This window comes from Ranitomeya imitator, chromosome 6, assembly GCF_032444005.1.
Source record: "Ranitomeya imitator isolate aRanImi1 chromosome 6, aRanImi1.pri, whole genome shotgun sequence".
Classification (NCBI taxonomy): domain Eukaryota; kingdom Metazoa; phylum Chordata; class Amphibia; order Anura; family Dendrobatidae; genus Ranitomeya; species Ranitomeya imitator.
In genome coordinates, this window is record NC_091287.1 from 418,391,243 (window position 1) to 418,408,930 (window position 17,688).

The 17,688-nt window shown below is 45.0% G+C and overlaps 1 protein-coding gene across 1 annotated transcript in view; it reads left to right on the forward strand.

Annotated features, from left to right (window-relative positions):
- Positions 1-6,352: 6,352 nt before the first annotated feature.
- The window catches only part of SPIDR (scaffold protein involved in DNA repair), an 801,106-nt gene continuing 789,770 nt past the window's right edge, over positions 6,353-17,688 (forward strand). Inside the window, exon 1 of the mRNA XM_069731306.1 lies at positions 6,353-6,518. Coding sequence (XP_069587407.1) covers positions 6,504-6,518 — 15 coding nt within the window. The 5' untranslated portion in view covers positions 6,353-6,503. The remainder of the gene's footprint in view (positions 6,519-17,688) is intronic.

The window sequence follows — 17,688 nt, forward strand, 5'->3', positions numbered from 1 at the left end:
GATTAGGGATTGCGGTCAGCAGAGTTCCCACGTCTCAGAGCTCGTTCTATGTTTTTGGGTTATTGTCAGGTCACTGTATGTGCTCTGACCTCTATGTCCATTGTGGTACTGAATTACCTTATCATGACAGTACTGGAAGCCAAAAGTACTAATGATTCTCAATAGAGGGAAAAAAGAAGTTCTGAGACCATTTTTTTTTCTCTGCACTGTGTTTTGCCTTTTTTTTCCCCTAGACATTTGGGTGGTTCAGGACACAGGTGTAGCGATGGACATTAGAGGTCTGTCTTCATGTGTGGATCAGCTCACGGCAAGAGTACAAAATATTCAAGACTTTGTGGTTCAGAATTCTATGTTAGAACCGAGAATTCCTATTCCTGATTTGTTTTTTTGGAGATAGAACTAAATTTCTGAGTTTCAAAAATAATTGTAAACTATTTCTGGCTTTGAAACCTCGCTCCTCTGGTGACCCAGTTCAACAAGTTAGGATCATTATTTCTTTTTACGTGGCGACCCTCAGGACTGGGCATTTTCTCTTGCGTCAGGAGATCCTGCATTAAGTAATATCGATGCGTTTTTCCTGGCGCTCGGATTGCTGTACGATGAACCTAATTCAGTGGATCAGGCAGAGAAAAATTTGCTGGCTCTGTGTCAGGGTCAGGATGAGATAGAGGTATATTGTCAGAAATTTAGAAAGTGGTCCGTACTCACTCAATGGAATGAAGGTGCGCTCGCAGCTATTTTCAGAAAAGGTCTCTCTGAAGCCCTTAAGGATGTCATGGTGGGATTTCCTATGCCTGCTGGTCTGAATGAGTCTATGTCTTTGGCCATTCAGATCGGTCGACGCTTGCGTGAGCGTAAATCTGTGCACCATTTGGCGGTATTATCTGAGCTTAAACCTGAGCCTATGCAGTGCGATAGGACTTTGACCAGAGTTGAACGGCAAGAACACAGACGTCTGAATGGGCTGTGTTTCTACTGTGGTGATTCCACTCATGCTATCTCTGATTGTCCTAAGCGCACTAAGCGGTTCGCTAGGTCTGCCACCATTGGTACGGTACAGTCAAAATTTCTTCTGTCCGTTACCTTGATCTGCTCTTTTTCATCGTATTCTGTCATGGCATTTGTGGATTCAGGCGCTGCCCTGAATTTGATGGACTTGGAGTATGCTAGGCGTTGTGGGTTTTTCTTGGAGCCCTTGCAGTGTCCTATTCCATTGAGAGGAATTGATGCTACGCCTTTGGCCAAGAATAAGCCTCAGTACTGGACCCAGCTGACCATGTGCATGGCTCCTGCACATCAGGAGGTTATTTGCTTTCTGGTGTTGCATAATCTGCATGATGTGGTCGTGTTGGGGTTGCCATGGCTACAAGTCCATAATCCAGTATTAGATTGGAAATCCATGTCTGTGTCCAGCTGGGGTTGTCAGGGGGTACATGGTGATGTCCCATTTCTGACTATTTCGTCGTCCACCCCTTCTGAGGTTCCAGATTTCTTGTCTGATTACCGGGATGTATTGGATGAGCCCAAGTCCGATACCCTACCTCCGCATAGGGATTGTGATTGTGCTATCGATTTGATTCCTCGTAGTAAATTCCCAAAAGGTTGACTGTTTAATTTATCTGTGCCTGAGCACGCCGCTATGCGGAGTTATGTGAAGGAGTCCTTGGAGAAGGGGCATATTCGCCCGTCATCGTCGCCATTGGGAGCAGGGTTCTTTTTTGTAGCCAAGAAGGATGGTTCACTGAGACCTTGTATAGATTACCGCCTTCTAAATAAGATCACAGTTAAATTTCAGTACCCCTTGCCGTTGTTATCTGATTTGTTTGCTCTGATTAAGGGGGCTAGTTGGTTCACCAAGATAGATCTTCGTGGTGCGTATAATCTTGTGCGTATTAAGCGAGGCGATGAATGGAAAACTGCATTTAATACGCCCGAGGGCCATTTTGAGTATCTAGTAATGCCATTCGGACTTGCCAATGCTCCATCAGTGTTTCAGTCCTTTATGCATGACATCTTCCGAGAGTACCTGGATAAATTCCTGATTGTGTACTTGGATGACATTTTGATCTTCTCGGATGATTGGGAGTCTCATGTGAAGCAGGTCAGAACGGTGTTTCAGGTCCTGCGTGCTAATTCTTTGTTTGTGAAGGGATCAAAGTGTCTCATTGGTGTTCAGAAGGTTTCATTTTTGGGGTTCATCTTTTCCCCTTCTACTATCGAGATGGACCCTGTTAAGGTCCAAGCCATCCATGATTGGACTCAGCCGACATCTCTGAAAAGTCTGCAAAAGTTCCTGGGCTTTGCTAATTTTTATCGTCGCTTCATCTGCAATTTTTCTAGTATTGCTAAACCATTGACCGATTTGACCAAGAAGGGTGCTGATGTGGTCAATTGGTCTTCTGCTGCTGTGGAAGCTTTTCAAGAGTTGAAGCGTCGTTTTTCTTCTGCCCCTGTGTTGTGTCAACCAGATGTTTCGCTTCCGTTCCAGGTCGAGGTTGATGCTTCTGAGATTGGAGCAGGGGCTGTTTTGTCGCAGAGAGGTTCTGATTGCTCGGTGATGAAACCATGCGCCTTCTTTTCCAGGAAGTTTTCGCCTGCTGAGCGAAATTATGATGTGGGCAATCGAGAGTTGCTGGCCATGAAGTGGGCATTCGAGGAGTGGCGTCATTGGCTTGAAGGAGCTAAGCATCGCGTGGTGGTCTTAACTGATCATAAGAACTTGACTTATCTCGAGTCTGCCAAGCGGTTAAATCCTAGACAGGCTCGTTGGTCGCTGTTTTTGGCCCGTTTTGACTTTGTGATTTCGTACCTTCCGGGCTCTAAAAATGTGAAGGCGGATGCTCTGTCTAGGAGTTTTGTGCCCGACTCTCCGGGTTTATCTGAGCCGGCGGGTATCCTCAAAGAGGGAGTAATTGTGTCTGCCATCTCCCCTGATTTGCGGCGGGTGCTGCAAAAATTTCAGGCTAATAAACCTGATCGTTGCCCAGCGGAGAAACTGTTTGTCCCTGATAGGTGGACGAATAAAGTTATCTCTGAGGTTCATTGTTCGGTGTTGGCTGGTCATCCTGGAATCTTTGGTACCAGAGAGTTAGTGGCTAGATCCTTTTGGTGGCCATCTCTGTCGCGGGATGTGCGTACTTTTGTGCAGTCCTGTGGGATTTGTGCTCGGGCTAAGCCCTGCTGTTCTCGTGCCAGTGGGTTGTTTTTGCCCTTGCCGGTCCCGAAGAGGCCTTGGACACATATCTCTATGGATTTTATTTCAGATCTTCCCGTCTCTCAAAAGATGTCAGTCATTTGGGTGGTCTGTGATCGCTTCTCTAAGATGGTCCATTTGGTACCCTTGTCTAAATTACCTTCCTCCTCTGATTTGGTGCCATTGTTCTTCCAGCATGTGGTTCGTTTACATGGCATTCCAGAGAATATCGTTTCTGACAGAGGTTCCCAGTTTATTTCGAGGTTTTGGCGAGCCTTTTGTGGTAAGATGGGCATTGACTTGTCTTTTTCCTCGGCTTTCCATCCTCAGACTAATGGCCAGACCGAACGAACCAATCAGACCTTGGAAACATATCTGAGATGCTTTGTTTCTGCTGATCAGGATGACTGGGTGTCCTTTTTGCCTTTGGCTGAGTTCGCCCTTAATAATCGGGCCAGCTCGGCTACCTTGGTTTCGCCGTTTTTCTGCAACTCTGGGTTCCATCCTCGTTTCTCTTCAGGGCAGGTTGAGTCTTCGGACTGTCCTGGTGTGGATACTGTGGTGGACAGGTTGCAGCAGATTTGGTCTCATGTAGTGGACAATTTGACCTTGTCCCAGGAGAAGGCTCAACGTTTCGCTAATCGCAGACGCCGTGTGGGTCCCCGACTTCGTGTTGGGGATTTGGTTTGGTTATCTTCTCGTCATATTACTATGAAGGTTTCTTCTCCTAAGTTTAAACCTCGTTTCATTGGTCTGTATAGGATTTCTGAGGTTCTTAATCCTGTGTCTTTTCGTCTGACCCTTCCAGATTCTTTTTCCATACATAACGTATTCCATAGGTCATTGTTGCGGAGATACGTGGCACCTATGGTTCCATCTGTTGATCCTCCTGCCCCGGTTTTGGTGGAGGGGGAGTTGGAGTATATTGTGGAGAGGATTTTGGATTGTCGTGTTTCAAGACGGAAACTGCAGTATCTGGTTAAGTGGAAGGGTTATGCTCAGGAAGATAATTCCTGGGTCTTTGCCTCTGATGTCCATGCTCCCGATCTTGTTCGTGCCTTTCATATGGCTCATCCTGGTCGTCCTGGGTGCTCTGGTGAGGGTTCGGTGACCCCTCCTCAAGGGGGGTACTGTTGTGAATTCTGTGGCAGAGCTCCCTCCTGTGGTCACAAGTGGTACTTCGGCTGATTCTCTCTCTGAGCTTCCGTTGGTGGAGGAAAGTGGTACTGCGGCTTCTGAGTTTCCTTCCTCAGGTGATTTGGTGAAGTCGTTAGGTGCTGCTCTATTTAACTCCACCTAGTGCTTTGATCCTGGCTTCCAATGTTCTAGTATTGGACCTTTCCTCCTGGATCGTTCCTGTGGCCTGCTGCTCTGCATAGCTAAGTTTTGCTTTGCTATTTTGTTTGCTGTTTTTTCTGTCCAGCTTGTTTATTTGTTTTTTCCTGCTTGCTGGAAGCTCTGGGACGCAGAGTGTGTATCTCCGTGCCGTTAGTTCGGTACGAAGGGTCTTTTTGCCCCCTTTGCGTGGTTTTTGTAGGGTTTTGTGTTGACCGCAAAGTTACCTTTCCTATCCTCGCTCTGTTCAGAAAGTCGGGCCTCACTTTGCTAAATCTATTTCATCTCTACGTTTGTCTTTTCATCTTAACTCACAGTCATTATATGTGGGGGCTGCCTTTTCCTTTGGGGTATTTCTCTGAGGCAAGGTAGGCTTATTTTCTATCTTCAGGCTAGCTAGTTTCTCAGGCTGTGCCGAGTTGCATAGGGAGCGTTAGGCGCAATCCACGGCTGCCTTTAGTGTGGTTGGAGAGGATTAGGGATTGCGGTCAGCAGAGTTCCCACGTCTCAGAGCTCGTTCTATGTTTTTGGGTTATTGTCAGGTCACTGTATGTGCTCTGACCTCTATGTCCATTGTGGTACTGAATTACCTTATCATAACACTTGTGCACTTAAAGGGAACCTGTCACCCCGTTTTTTCAGTATGAGATAAAAATACTGTTAAATAGGGCCTGAGCTGTGCGTTACAATAGTGTATTTTGTGTCCCCTGATTCCCCACCTATGCTGCCGAAATACCTTACCAAAGGTGCCGTTTTCGCCTGTCAATCAGGCTGGTCTGGTCAGATGGGCGTGGTGACATCGCTGTTTCTTCCCCCAGATCTTGCATATCTTTCCGTTGGTGGCGTAGTGGTTTGCGCATGCCCAACAGGCGAATCGACTGCACAGCTGAAGGAAAAGAGCGCGATCTGCGCTATTCAGCCGTTTATCGGTGGGCACGGCCATCTTTGTGAGGCCGCGCGTGCGCAGATGGTACTGCTCGGCTTCCCGGTGCCTCAGGAAAATGGCCGCGGGATGCCGCGCGTGCGCAGATGGAGATTGCGGCGGCCATTTTCCTGAAGCCGAGATGCGAACTCGGCTTCAGGAAAATGGCCGCCGCGATCTCCATCTGCGCACGCGCGGCATCCCGCGGCCATTTTCCTGAGGCCCCGAGAAGCCGAGCAGTACCATCTGCGCACGCGTGGCCTCACAAAGATGGCAGCGCCCACGATAAACGGCTGAATAGCGCAGATCGCACTCTTTTCCTTCAGCTGCGCAGTGGATTCGCCTGTTGGGCATACGCAAACCACTACGCCACCAACAGAAAGATATGCAAAATCTGGGGGAAGAAACAGCGATGTCACCACGCCCATCTGACCAGACCAGCCTGATTGACAGGCGAAAACGGCGACTTTGGTAAGGTATTTCGGCAGCATAGGTGGGGAATCAGGGTACACAAAATACACTATTGTAACGCACAGCGCAGGCCCTATTTAACAGTATTTTTATCTCATACTGAAAAAAACAGGGTGACAGGTTCCCTTTAAGATGGAGAATCTCTGACTGGAGCTGCAGTGTAGTGTCATTAGCTAACCAATAGAGGACTACAGAGCCCTATAACCCCTGTACACGGAGGCTGCAGCATATGGCAGGTTTATCCATGGCTTATACACTGCAGGTTATACATGACATGTCTACACCACACAGAAGTAGCAGAGCCGGCTGTGTGCTCTGTGCTGCCCCCATGTGAGCAAACTAATCTGAGCCATGACGTTACTGCAGCGTCACACGCTACATCACTCACGACAACAAGCTTCGCGCAGCCGCAAATCGAATTATATTCCCACATTCCTATTGGCGATTTCCCAACAGCGGGTCACCAATCAGAAGTTGATATTGGATTTGCGCGCCAGAGAGTCAAGAGCGACGGCTTGTTGTGTGACCCGGGAGTACGAGAGGGCGGAAGGGTCATATTGCAGCGCTGTCCGTGTGGTCGCGATGCCACAGGGGAAGGTAACGCTTCTGTAGTTACTTCCGCCGTCGTGTCTCGCTGTGCGCGGTGTAGAGCGTCGGTATATTCCTCTGTGCCGGCTCCGCGCAGTGTACACACTCCTCAGTGGCATCCTGTCAGGAGTTGCCGTGTCTTAGCACCAGCATTGTGCATTCTCTGGAGTCTTGCTATACCTCAGTGTTACACTGGCTCCATGCACCAGGAGTTTTTCCCATTTTCTGTGGACTACCACAAACGCCTCCATAAATTGGCTGCCGTGTGTTTGGTGGAGACAGAGCCATGGGCCACATGTGACCGGTCCATGGTGGCCGCTGCCTGGCAGAATCGGCCCTGAAGGGCAGGTACAATGGCTCTGATTCTTCGCCCTCCTTTACCTCACAGTTGCCAAATTTCAGATTTCCATTTTAATTTAAGAGAAAAAAAACATGCAAAATAGTAAATTATACATTGCAAAATGGTGACTTCCATTGTGGGGCTGCTCCTGACGATAATCGGATCAGGGGGTTGCTATCGGCCCATTTTTTTTTTTCTGTCACACTGTGTCCAGTAAATGCAGGATTACATGTCGGTCCGTCATATAAATGGCTATGACTAGAATACCTGGTTGGCTCTATGGAAGCCTCCAGTATTGCAGCTGGCATGTCACATGGCGCATTGTTGATGAGGTCCATCTTGCCTTATAGCCAACAAAATAAAGTAGCACTCTGTAGCGCTATAGCATGCAAACATGAAATGTATGAAATTTGAATTGCATTAGTGCTCGAGAAATATGAAAAACTGAGAATGCTTAGCTCATAAGTTGACCAATTCATGTGTACCCAGTGCCAGGCACAGCAGGATCCTTCCTTCTCACATAAATGTAGGCTGTCAGCCCATGAGAGGACTCCCCACAGTATAGGTCACAGCAATGGGAATCGCCTTATCGCGGTTGTCGGGTACACATGAATTAGCCAATTTATGCGCTAAGTACCGTTTTCTCAACTTTTCCTATTTTCTAGAGCTTTAATGCAATTCAAATGTCGTATTTTTCATGTTTGCTTGCTATACCGCTACAGAGTGCTACTTCATTTTATTATTTATATTTGGAGATGGCTACTCTTAGTAAGCTCCTGTACACACCTGTTTTCTGTTTCGAAGCGATGGTCAGTCTTGGGGTATGTGCACACGTTGCGGATTTGGCCCTGCGGATCTGCAGCAGTTTTCCTTGCGTTGTACAGTACCATGTAAACCTATGGAAAACCAAATCCGCAGTGGTTTATTTTCCGCAGCATGTCAATTCTTTGTGTGGATTCTGCAGTGTTTTGCACCTATTCCATAATAGGAATCCACAGGTGTAAAAGCGCAGGCAAAATCCATACAAAATCTGCACATAATCCGCAGGTAAAACGCAGAATCTGCACGGAAAAATCTGCAATGGAATCCACAACGTGTGCACATACCCTTAGTCTTTAGATATTTACCCTTATCAAGCTCCTTAAACGAAGCATTCCCTAATACCTTATTTGAAAATCCAAATTCTGATGTTTCTCGTGGGCCGTAAAAGTGCTACAGAAGATGACATGATTGTAAAACCAGAACAAAAACACATTTATTTGTTTGTTCATGGTGTGGTTACTTTACAGCAGTCTTTCACAGTATTATCTCCCTTTAGTAGCTACTGGAGCTGAGCGAGTTTGTTTGGGTTCCCTCTTATTCGGCAAGCTATAGCGCTTACCGAATAAACTGCGGAGGGAACCCGAATACCTGGTTGGGCCTGCTGATCGGCGCCGCAGCTGCATATGTTGCGACTGTTTCACAGTCACAACACATGCATGGAAAGCCCAACAGACTTTCCATGCATGTGCTGCGACTCACACAGCCACGACACATGCAGCTGTGGTGCCGATCAGTCAGTGCAAACCAGGAAGCCGGGTTCCCTCTGCAGCTTATTCAGTAAGCGCTATAGCTTGCTGAATAAGAGGGAACCCAAACAAATTCGCTCAACTTTAGTGGCTACCCTAAACCAGCAACAACCCTTCAGATTTCTGTTTTCTGAAATTTTCAGTTGACCGCTATCACTTCCCAATGGCCTGGTGTTGTCCATATGCATGTCATCAAAGATGAGGCTACTGTCTGAGGGGGCCCATAGGTTTCTTTGCCATGTGAGAAAATGCCAGTATTATAAAAAGTAGGTTTAAGTCCCTTTTACCTTATTTGCATTAATGCCCAAGAGCATTAGGCCGGTTTTACACATCTGTATTTGGAGAACACAAAGCACAGTCTGGCCGCAGGTCTCCTGACACCAATTTGAAAGACCCATAAGCATATACGAGGCAGCTGTTAGGATCAGGAGAGCCATGGCCTGTACATGCATGATGGTATAAGTATGGACTGCAAAACATGGGTGTGTGAATCCAACCTTAACCCCTTAGCGACCGCCGATACGCCTTTTAACGGCGGCCGCTAAGGGTACTTAAACCACAGCGCCGTTAATTAACGGCGCTGTGGAAAAAGTACATAGGGGTTTTTAACCCACCCCGCATTTGCGATCGCCGGTAATTAACCGTTTACCGGCGATCGCAAAAAAAACAAAAAACAAAAAATAACGCGATCTCTTTTTAATTTCTCTGTCCTCCGATGTGATCGCACATCGGAGGACAGAGAAAAGGGGTCTCAGGTGGCCCCCCAATACTCACCTAGCTCCCCCGATGCTCCTCGTGTCTCCCGGTGGTCGCCGCCATCTTCAAAATGGCGGGCGCATGCGCAGTGCGCCCGCCGGCCGGCACCGGGAGAATCTTTGGGGTCTCGGCTGCCGGGGGTAGCCGAGACCCCAAAGAGCATGATCGGGGTCGGTTTTACCGACCCCTGTTTTGCGATCGCCGGTAAGTAACTGTTTACCGGCGACCGCAAAAAAAAAAGTAAAGTGTAATTCTCTGTCCTCTGATGTGATCGCACATCAGAGGACAGAGAAATAGGGGGATTCGGGGACCCTACAATACTCACCTGTGTCCCTGGATCCTCTTGCTGCTCCTCCTGGCCGCCGGCAGAAGAAAATGGCGGGCGCATGCCCAGTGCGCCCGCCATCTGTCTCCATCTGCCGGCCGGCAGGAGAACAGCAGTTGGGGCTAAAATTAGGGGTAGGGTTAGGTTAGGGGTAGGGTTAGGTTAGGGGTAGGGTTAGGGCTAGGGTTGGGGCTAAATTTAGGGCTAGGGTTGGGGCTAAATTTAGGGTTAGGGTTGGGGCTAAATTTAGGGTTAGGGTTGGGGCTAAATTTAGGGTTGGGGCTAAATTTAGGATTCGGGTTGGGGCTAAATTTAGGGTTAGGCTTCTTTCACACTTACGTCGGTACGGGGCCGTCGCAATGCGTCGGCCCGACATACCGACGCACGTTGTGAAAATTGTGCACAACGTGGGCAGCAGCTGTAGTTTTTCAACGCATCTGCTGCCCGATCTATGTCCTGGGGAGGAGGGGGCGGAGTTACGGCCACGCATGCGCGTCAGAAATGGCGGATGCGACGTACAAAAAAAGTTTCATTGAACGTTTTTTTGTGCCGAAGCTCCGCCAAAACACAACTGATCCAGTGCACGACGGACGCGACGTGTGGCCATCCGTCACGATCCGTCGGCAATACAAGTCTATGGGCAAAAAACGCATCCTGCGGGCACATTTGCAGGATCAGTTTCTTGTCCAAAACGACGGATTGCGACGGAATGCCAAACGACGCAAGTGTGAAAGTAGCCTTAGGGTTGGGGCTAAAGTTAGGGCTAGGGTTGGGGCTAAAGTTAGGGCTAGGGTTGGGGCTAAAGTTAGGGTTAGAGCTGGGATTAGGGTTGGTATTAGTGTTAGGGTTGGCATTAGGGTTACGCTTGGCATTAGGGTTAGGTTTGGGATTAGGGTTAAGGTTAGGGTTGTGATTAGGGGTGTATTGGGATTAGGGTTAGGTTTGAGGTTAGGGTTGAGATTAGGATTAGGGGTGTGTTGGATTTAGGGTTTTGATTAGGGTTATGGTTAGGGTTGACATTAGGGTTGTTTTGGGGTAAGGGTTGTGATTATGGTTAGGGTTAGTGATTAGGATTATGGATCAGGTTGGGGTTAGGGGTGTGTTGGGGTTAGGGTTGGAGCTAGAATTGGGGGGTTTCCACTGTTTAGGTACATCAGGGGGTCTCCAAACACGACAGCCAATTTTGCGCTCAAAAAGTCAAATGGTGCTCCCTCCCTTCTGAGCTCTGCTGTGCGCCCAAACAGTGGGTTACCCCCACCTATGGGGCATCAGCGTACTCGGGATAAATTGGACAACAACTTCTGGGGTCCAATTTCTCTTGTTACCCTTGTGAAAATAAAAACTTGGGGGCTACAATATCTTTTTTGTGGAAAAAAAAAATATTTTTTATTTTCACGACTCTGCATTCTAAACTTCTGTGAAGCACTTGGGCATTCAAAGTTCTCACCACACATCTAGATAAGTTCCTTGGGGGGTCTAGTTTCCAAAATGGGGTCACTTGTGGGGGGTTACTACAGTTTAGGTATATCAGGGGCTCTGCAATCGCAACATAATGCCCACAGACCATTCTATCAAAGTCTGCATTCCAAAAAGGCGCTCCTTCCTTTCCGAGCTCTGCCGTGCGCCCAAACAGTGGTTTACCCCCACATATGGCGCATCAGCGTACTCGGGATAAATTGGACAACAACTATTGCAGTCCAATTTCTCCTATTACCCTTGTGAAAATAAAAACTTGGGGGCTACAATATCTTTTTTGTGGAAAAAAAAAATATTTTTTATTTTCACGACTCTGCATTCTAAACTTCTGTGAAGCACTTGGGCATTCAAAGTTCTCACCACACATCTAGATAAGTTCCTTGGGGGGTCTAGTTTCCAAAATGGGGTCACTTGTGGAGGGTTTCTACTGGTTAGGTACATCAGGGGCTCTGCAAACGCAACATAATACCCGCAGACCATTCTATCAAAGTCTGCATTCCAAAACGGCGCTCCTTCCTTCCGAGCTCTGCCGTGCGCCCAAACAGTGGTTTACCCCCACATATGGGGTACTAGCATACTCAGGACAAATTGGACAACAACTTTTGGTGTCCAATTTCTCCTGTTACCCTTGTGAAAATAAAAATTTGTGGGCGAAAAGATCATTTTTGTGTAAACAAAAGCGATTTTTTATTTTCACGGCTCTACGTTATAAACTTCTGTGAAGCACTTGGGGGTTCAAAGTGCTCACCACACATCTAGATAAGTTCCTTAAGGGGTCTAGTTTCCAAAATGGTGTCACTTGTGGGGAGTTTCCACTGTTTAGGCACATCAGGGGCTCTCTAAACGTGACATGGCGTCCGATCTCAATTCCAGCCAATTCTGCATTGAAAAAGTCAAACGGCGTTCCTTCACTTCTAAGTTCTGCGGTGCGCCCAAAAAGTGGTTTACCCCCACATATGGGGTATTGGCGTATTCAGGAGAAATTGCATAACAAAATTTATGGTTACATTTCTGTTTTTACACTTGTGAAAATAAAAAAAATGGTTCTGAATTAAGATGTTTGCAAAAAAAAGTTAAATGTTCATTTTTTCCTTCCACATTGTTTCAGTTCCTGTGAAGCACGTAAAGGGTTAATAAACTTCTTGAATGTGGTTTTGAGCACCTTGAGGGGTGTAGTTTTTAGAATGGTGTCACACTTCGTTATTTTCTATCATATAGACCCCTCAAAATGACTTCAAATGTGATGTGGTCCCTAAAAAAAAAAATGGTGTTGTAAAAATGAGAAATTGCTGGTCAACTTTTAACCCTTATAACTCCCTAACAAAAAAAAATTTTGTTTCCAAAATTGTGCTGATGTAAAGTAGACATGTGAGAAATGTTATTTATTAACTATTTTTCGTGACATATCTCTCTGATTTAAGGGCATAAAAATACAAAGTTTGAAAATTGCAAAATTTTAAAAATTTTCGCCATATTTCCGTTTTTTTCATAAATAATCGCAAGTAATATCGAAGAAATGTTACCACTAACATGAAGTACAATATGTCACGAAAAAACAATCTCAGAATCAGCGGGATCCGTTGAAGCGTTCCAGAGTTATAACCTCATAAAGTGACAGTGGTCAGAATTGCAAAAATTGGCCTGGTCATTAAGTACCAAATTGGCTCTGTCACTAAGGGGTTAAAGGGACTTTGTCAGCACAGGATAATAATAATAATTTTATTTCTTTAGCTCCAACATTTTCCACAGCACTTTACATTTTAGAAGGGGACTTGTGCAGACAATAAGACATTACAGAATAACAATAATCACTTAAGTCATCATCCTTGTATTGTACGGTCCAGCCAACAATGTAATAAATAGGGTGTTTATGTATCGCTGCATGAACCGGTCACCAACCAGTATCTGCACGGACACAGAGGGTTATTAAGTTCATGTAGGGTGTTTGAACAGATGATATGAGGGTCCTGGTGTTGAAGAAAATTTTGTATGGTCAAAACAGGGATAGTTAGATGAGTAGGTTGAGGTGGAAGGCTTTAGGGCACGCTTAAAACTGTGGGTATTGGGAATTCATCAAAGTGTCCTGGGTAATGAATTCCCAAAAATTGGCGCAGCATGAGAGGATTTTTAGAGACAGAAATGGGAGGTTTGTATTATTTAGGATGACCGTTCAAATCAAGTACTGGCGCTCGGTGCTTCATGACGGGGCCAATCATTTATTTACACCTTCCCACCTGCTTGTTTTCCCTGTTTCTCCTCCTTCCCCCCATTATTTGGTTAACAGCTCTTGCTTCAGACCCAGAAAAGTGCAGAGAGAGATGGAAAACAAGCGGGTGGGAAGGTGTAGTTAAAAGGGTATTCCCATCTCAAAGATCCTACTCCAATATGTAGTAGGTATAATAATTAGAAATGTAGTATAGTTCTCCTTATAACCTTTGTTACTTACCCTATGTGTAGGCATTGCAGTAGCTTAGGTGTCCATGACTGCGATCACTAGCAACTAACTGTCACCTTATGAGTGGTGATACCCATGGATGCTTAAACTACTGCAGTGCCTGCACATTAGGTACTGTAACTGACATGGGTTACCAGGAGAACCATACTACATTTCTAATTAGAGGTATTTGCTAATATTTTTCATTATTATTATTTTTATATGAAGCAAGGCCACGCGTTACTGTGTCTCAGTCTGGTTAAATGGAAAAAAAAGAAAGAGAACTCACATTTCTAATATGTTTAATTTTACAATGCTTGTGGTTATACAATATTTTTTGTTGTTCCATTGTCTGTGTAGATATAGAGATTGTCTGGTTTACCAACTCTAGAACACGCAACATATAATTGTCCATGTGACAAGCAATCTGTGTCTAGATCTAAAACCGCACAATTCTAAAGATTGGCTCTGAGCTTTGATGGTGATTTAAAGGGACTCTGTCACCTGAATTTGGAGGGAACAATTTTCAGCCATAGAGGCGGGGTTTTGGGGTGTTTGATTCACCCTTTCCTTACCCGCTGGCTGCAATATTGGATTGAAGTTCATTCTCTGTCCTCCATAGTACACGCCTGCGCTGTGCAAGATTGCCTTGTGCAGGCGTGTACTACGGAGGACAGAGAATAAACTTCAATCCAATATTGCAGCCAGCATGCAGCCAGCGGGTAAGGAAAGGGTGAATCAAAAACACAAAAACCCCGCCTCCATGGCTGAAGATTGTTCCCTCCAAATTCAGGTGACAGTGTCCCTTTAAAACACCAATCGACTTGGGAATTGCAGTCTCTTAAATTGAAATGGCATATCCGTTGGAATCGTAGGAATGCGAGGAATAAGGACATCTTCACCTTTGAAAGGTCCTGTCAAGACTGTCAAGATTGTTGCTTCTACGACGTTGCTCATTTTTTTTTTGCTGTAAACCGCGTGCCGTTGCAAAGCTTTAGCTGTTTGATATTTCGCTACATGATAACTGGCTGCCGATTTTCAGTTGCAGTAAGTGCGGTGGCATCTCTGGCAGATCGAGTGAATTCAAAAATTCTGTTCGATAATTAACCTCTTCATCTGCTTCCACAACAGTGTCGGCAGACTTGTATGTGACTGCCTCGCTTTGAATGATAGACTGAATAATATTTTTAAGTTCGTAGAGTTCTTTGTTCTTGGCCGCAAGAATAGCTCATTTACTCAGCCAATTGTGATTCTTATAATTAGTTTTAATATTGGGAATTACTTTTTCAATCAATTCTTCTTTTGACGCTACTAAATTGCAGAAGTTATGAGGCAATGAAATTCGTCCTGAGGTCTGAACAACCGGCACCTTTCCATTCCCAATTTCCAGCAATTGATGTGAGAATATCTCAGCTGATCGATCGTTTTGCAGTTGGACAGGCATATTTGTAGTTAATTTTAATGTCTTTACGTGTCGCCACAGAGTGTAGTATTTCAGGCAAGCATTTAGTTCGTCCGCTGGTGTCGATCGACGAATTAGGCTACGTTCACATTAGCGTTGTGCTGCGCAGCGTCGGCGACACATGCGTCATGCGCCCCTATATTTTACATGGGGGGTGCATGGACATGCGTTGTCTTGCGTTTTGTGACGCATTCGCCATTTTGGCGCAACTGTCAGGGCACAGAGGACGCGGCATGTTGCAGTTTTTTCTGCGCCAAAAATCATGCAAAAAATGAACGTATGCGTCACAAAACGCTGCGTTGTGCATGCGTTTTGCATGCGTTGTGCGTTGCGTCGCCGCCGCTGCGCCGCACAGCGCAAATGTGAACGTAGCCTTACAAGTAATGTTTGTCTGAAATCTCCTGCAAGCAATATTAATGCGTTACCAAATGGTCTGATGTTTCCGCGCAAATCTTGCAGTGATTGATGAAGAGCCTTGAGCAAGTTTTTTTTTGTGTGCCATTGTGCATTTAATGTATTGCATTTCTGCAAAACTTTTCTCATGCTGGATGCTTTGGAAATGTTGCATATGGGAGATTCAATGCGCTGTTCAAAAAAGTATGTTTTTACCTGTCATGGGTGTGCCATCTATATCATAGGTATATAAAAACACGCTGTTATTTGAATGCAACGTTGTGTCAAAATTTCAAAGCAATCGTGAACAACTTTTGGAGATTTAAGATTTTGAACAAACGGACATTTACATTTTAATTTATATGGATTATTATTATTCCTACTACATTCTGGGATAGGATCTTGGAGATGGGAATACCCTTTTAAATGATTGGTCCCGCCATGATACACCATTTTCCTGTACTTGTTTTGAACAGTCACTCTGTGCTGACAGAGTCCTTTTAAAGTCCACACAGAATGACTGATGAAACCAAGTACAGGTGTTTGGTGCATCAGGGCGGGACCAATCATTTATAGATCCCTTCCCACCTACTTGTTTTCCCTCAATATTATACTGTCCTTGTGAACAATGAAGAACAGTGCCCTTGCGCTAAATGGACTACAAGTACCGTAAATGTTTAGGATCTGTGCCACAGAAGAAGATAGGCTATAACAAGTTAATATTTAATCTACCTTGTCCTGTAATGCCAAACATGTCAGCCTTATAAACATTGATTTTTTTGTGTGGCTATTTTCCACTTTGATCTCAGGTCCACATGGAAAAAACCCATATCATGCGTTAGTCTGGTCCAATTTACTGACCAGATTAGTACATGTAAATCTCCTGCACCCACTCTCTATGCGAATAAGCACATAGAGCTGCCCACAGTGCCAGTCAGGACCACAGTTTGGTAACATAACTGATTCACAAAGCTCAGTGCTCTAATGGGCATCATGTCCCATTTAAAAAGACTGTAAGGTATGAAAACTGTGAAAGCTACTAAAAAGTGACCCCATTTGTCAAGGGGAGTCAGTATTTTAACCACTGATGTTTCTTCCAAATTTTTAGCAATAGTTTGGTAAAATGAAAAAATTACATTTATTAACCCCTTAACCCCCAAGGGTGGTTTGCATGTTAATGACTGGGCAAATTTTGACAATTCTGACCACTGTCCCTTTATGAGGTAATAACTCTGGAACGCTTCCATGGATCCCGGTGATTCTGACATTGTTTCTCGTGATACATTTTACTTCTCGTTAGTGGTAAAATTTCTTTGATATGACTTGCGTTTATTGCGGTGACGTCACCGCTATGCTTTACGGCCGGCCGGCGCGCCGCTCACAGTCAATGCTGGAAGCTGAAGGCGAGGGACGTGACCAGACACCGGAATGTAAGTATGTAGTTTTTTTTTTTTTACATTTACAATGGTAACCAGGGTAAACATCGGGTTACTAAGCGTGGCCCTGCGCTTAGTAACCCGATGTTTACCCTGTTTACCCGGGGACTTCGGCATCGTTGGTCGCTGGAGAGCTGTCTGTGTGACAGCTCTCCAGCGACCAAACAGCGACGCTGCAGCATCGCTTAATGTGACGGTACCTTTACCCTAATCACAACTGTAAACGTAATCCAGACCCTAACCCCAACTCTAGCCCCAACCCTAACCCTAACTTTAGCCCTAACCCTAACCCCTAACTTTAACCCTATCCCTAACCCTGATGGGAAAATGGAAATATATATAGATATATATATATATTTTTTTTCCCTAAGGGGGAGATAAAGGGGAGGCTTGATTTACTATTTATAGTTTGTTTTTATAGCTGGTTTTTTATGTTTGGCAGCTGTCACACACTAAAAGACGCTTTTTTATTGCAAAAAATAGTTTTTGCATTACCACATTTTGAGAACTATAAATTTTCCCATATTTTGGCCCACTGAGTCATGTGAGGTCTTGTTTTTTGCGGGACGAGTTGGCATTTTTATTGATATTATTTTCGGGCACATGTCTTTTTTTTATTGCATTTTATTACAATTTTTGGGAGGCAATAAACAAAAACCAGCAATTCATGAATTTCTTTTGGGTGTGGCGTCTATACCGTTCCGCGTGTGGTAAAATTGATAAAGCAGTTTTATTCTTCGGGTCAGTACGATTACAGCGATACCTCATTTATATCTTTTTTAATGTTTTGGCGCTTTCATACAATAAAAACGATTTTATATTAAAAAAATAATTATTTTTGCATCTCTTTATTATGAGGGCTATAACTTTTTTATTTTTTCGCTGATGACTTATGGCGGCTCGTTTTTTGCGGGACAAGATAACGTTTTCAGCGGTACCATGTTTATTTATATCTGTCTTTTTGATCGCGTGTTATTCCACTTTTTGTT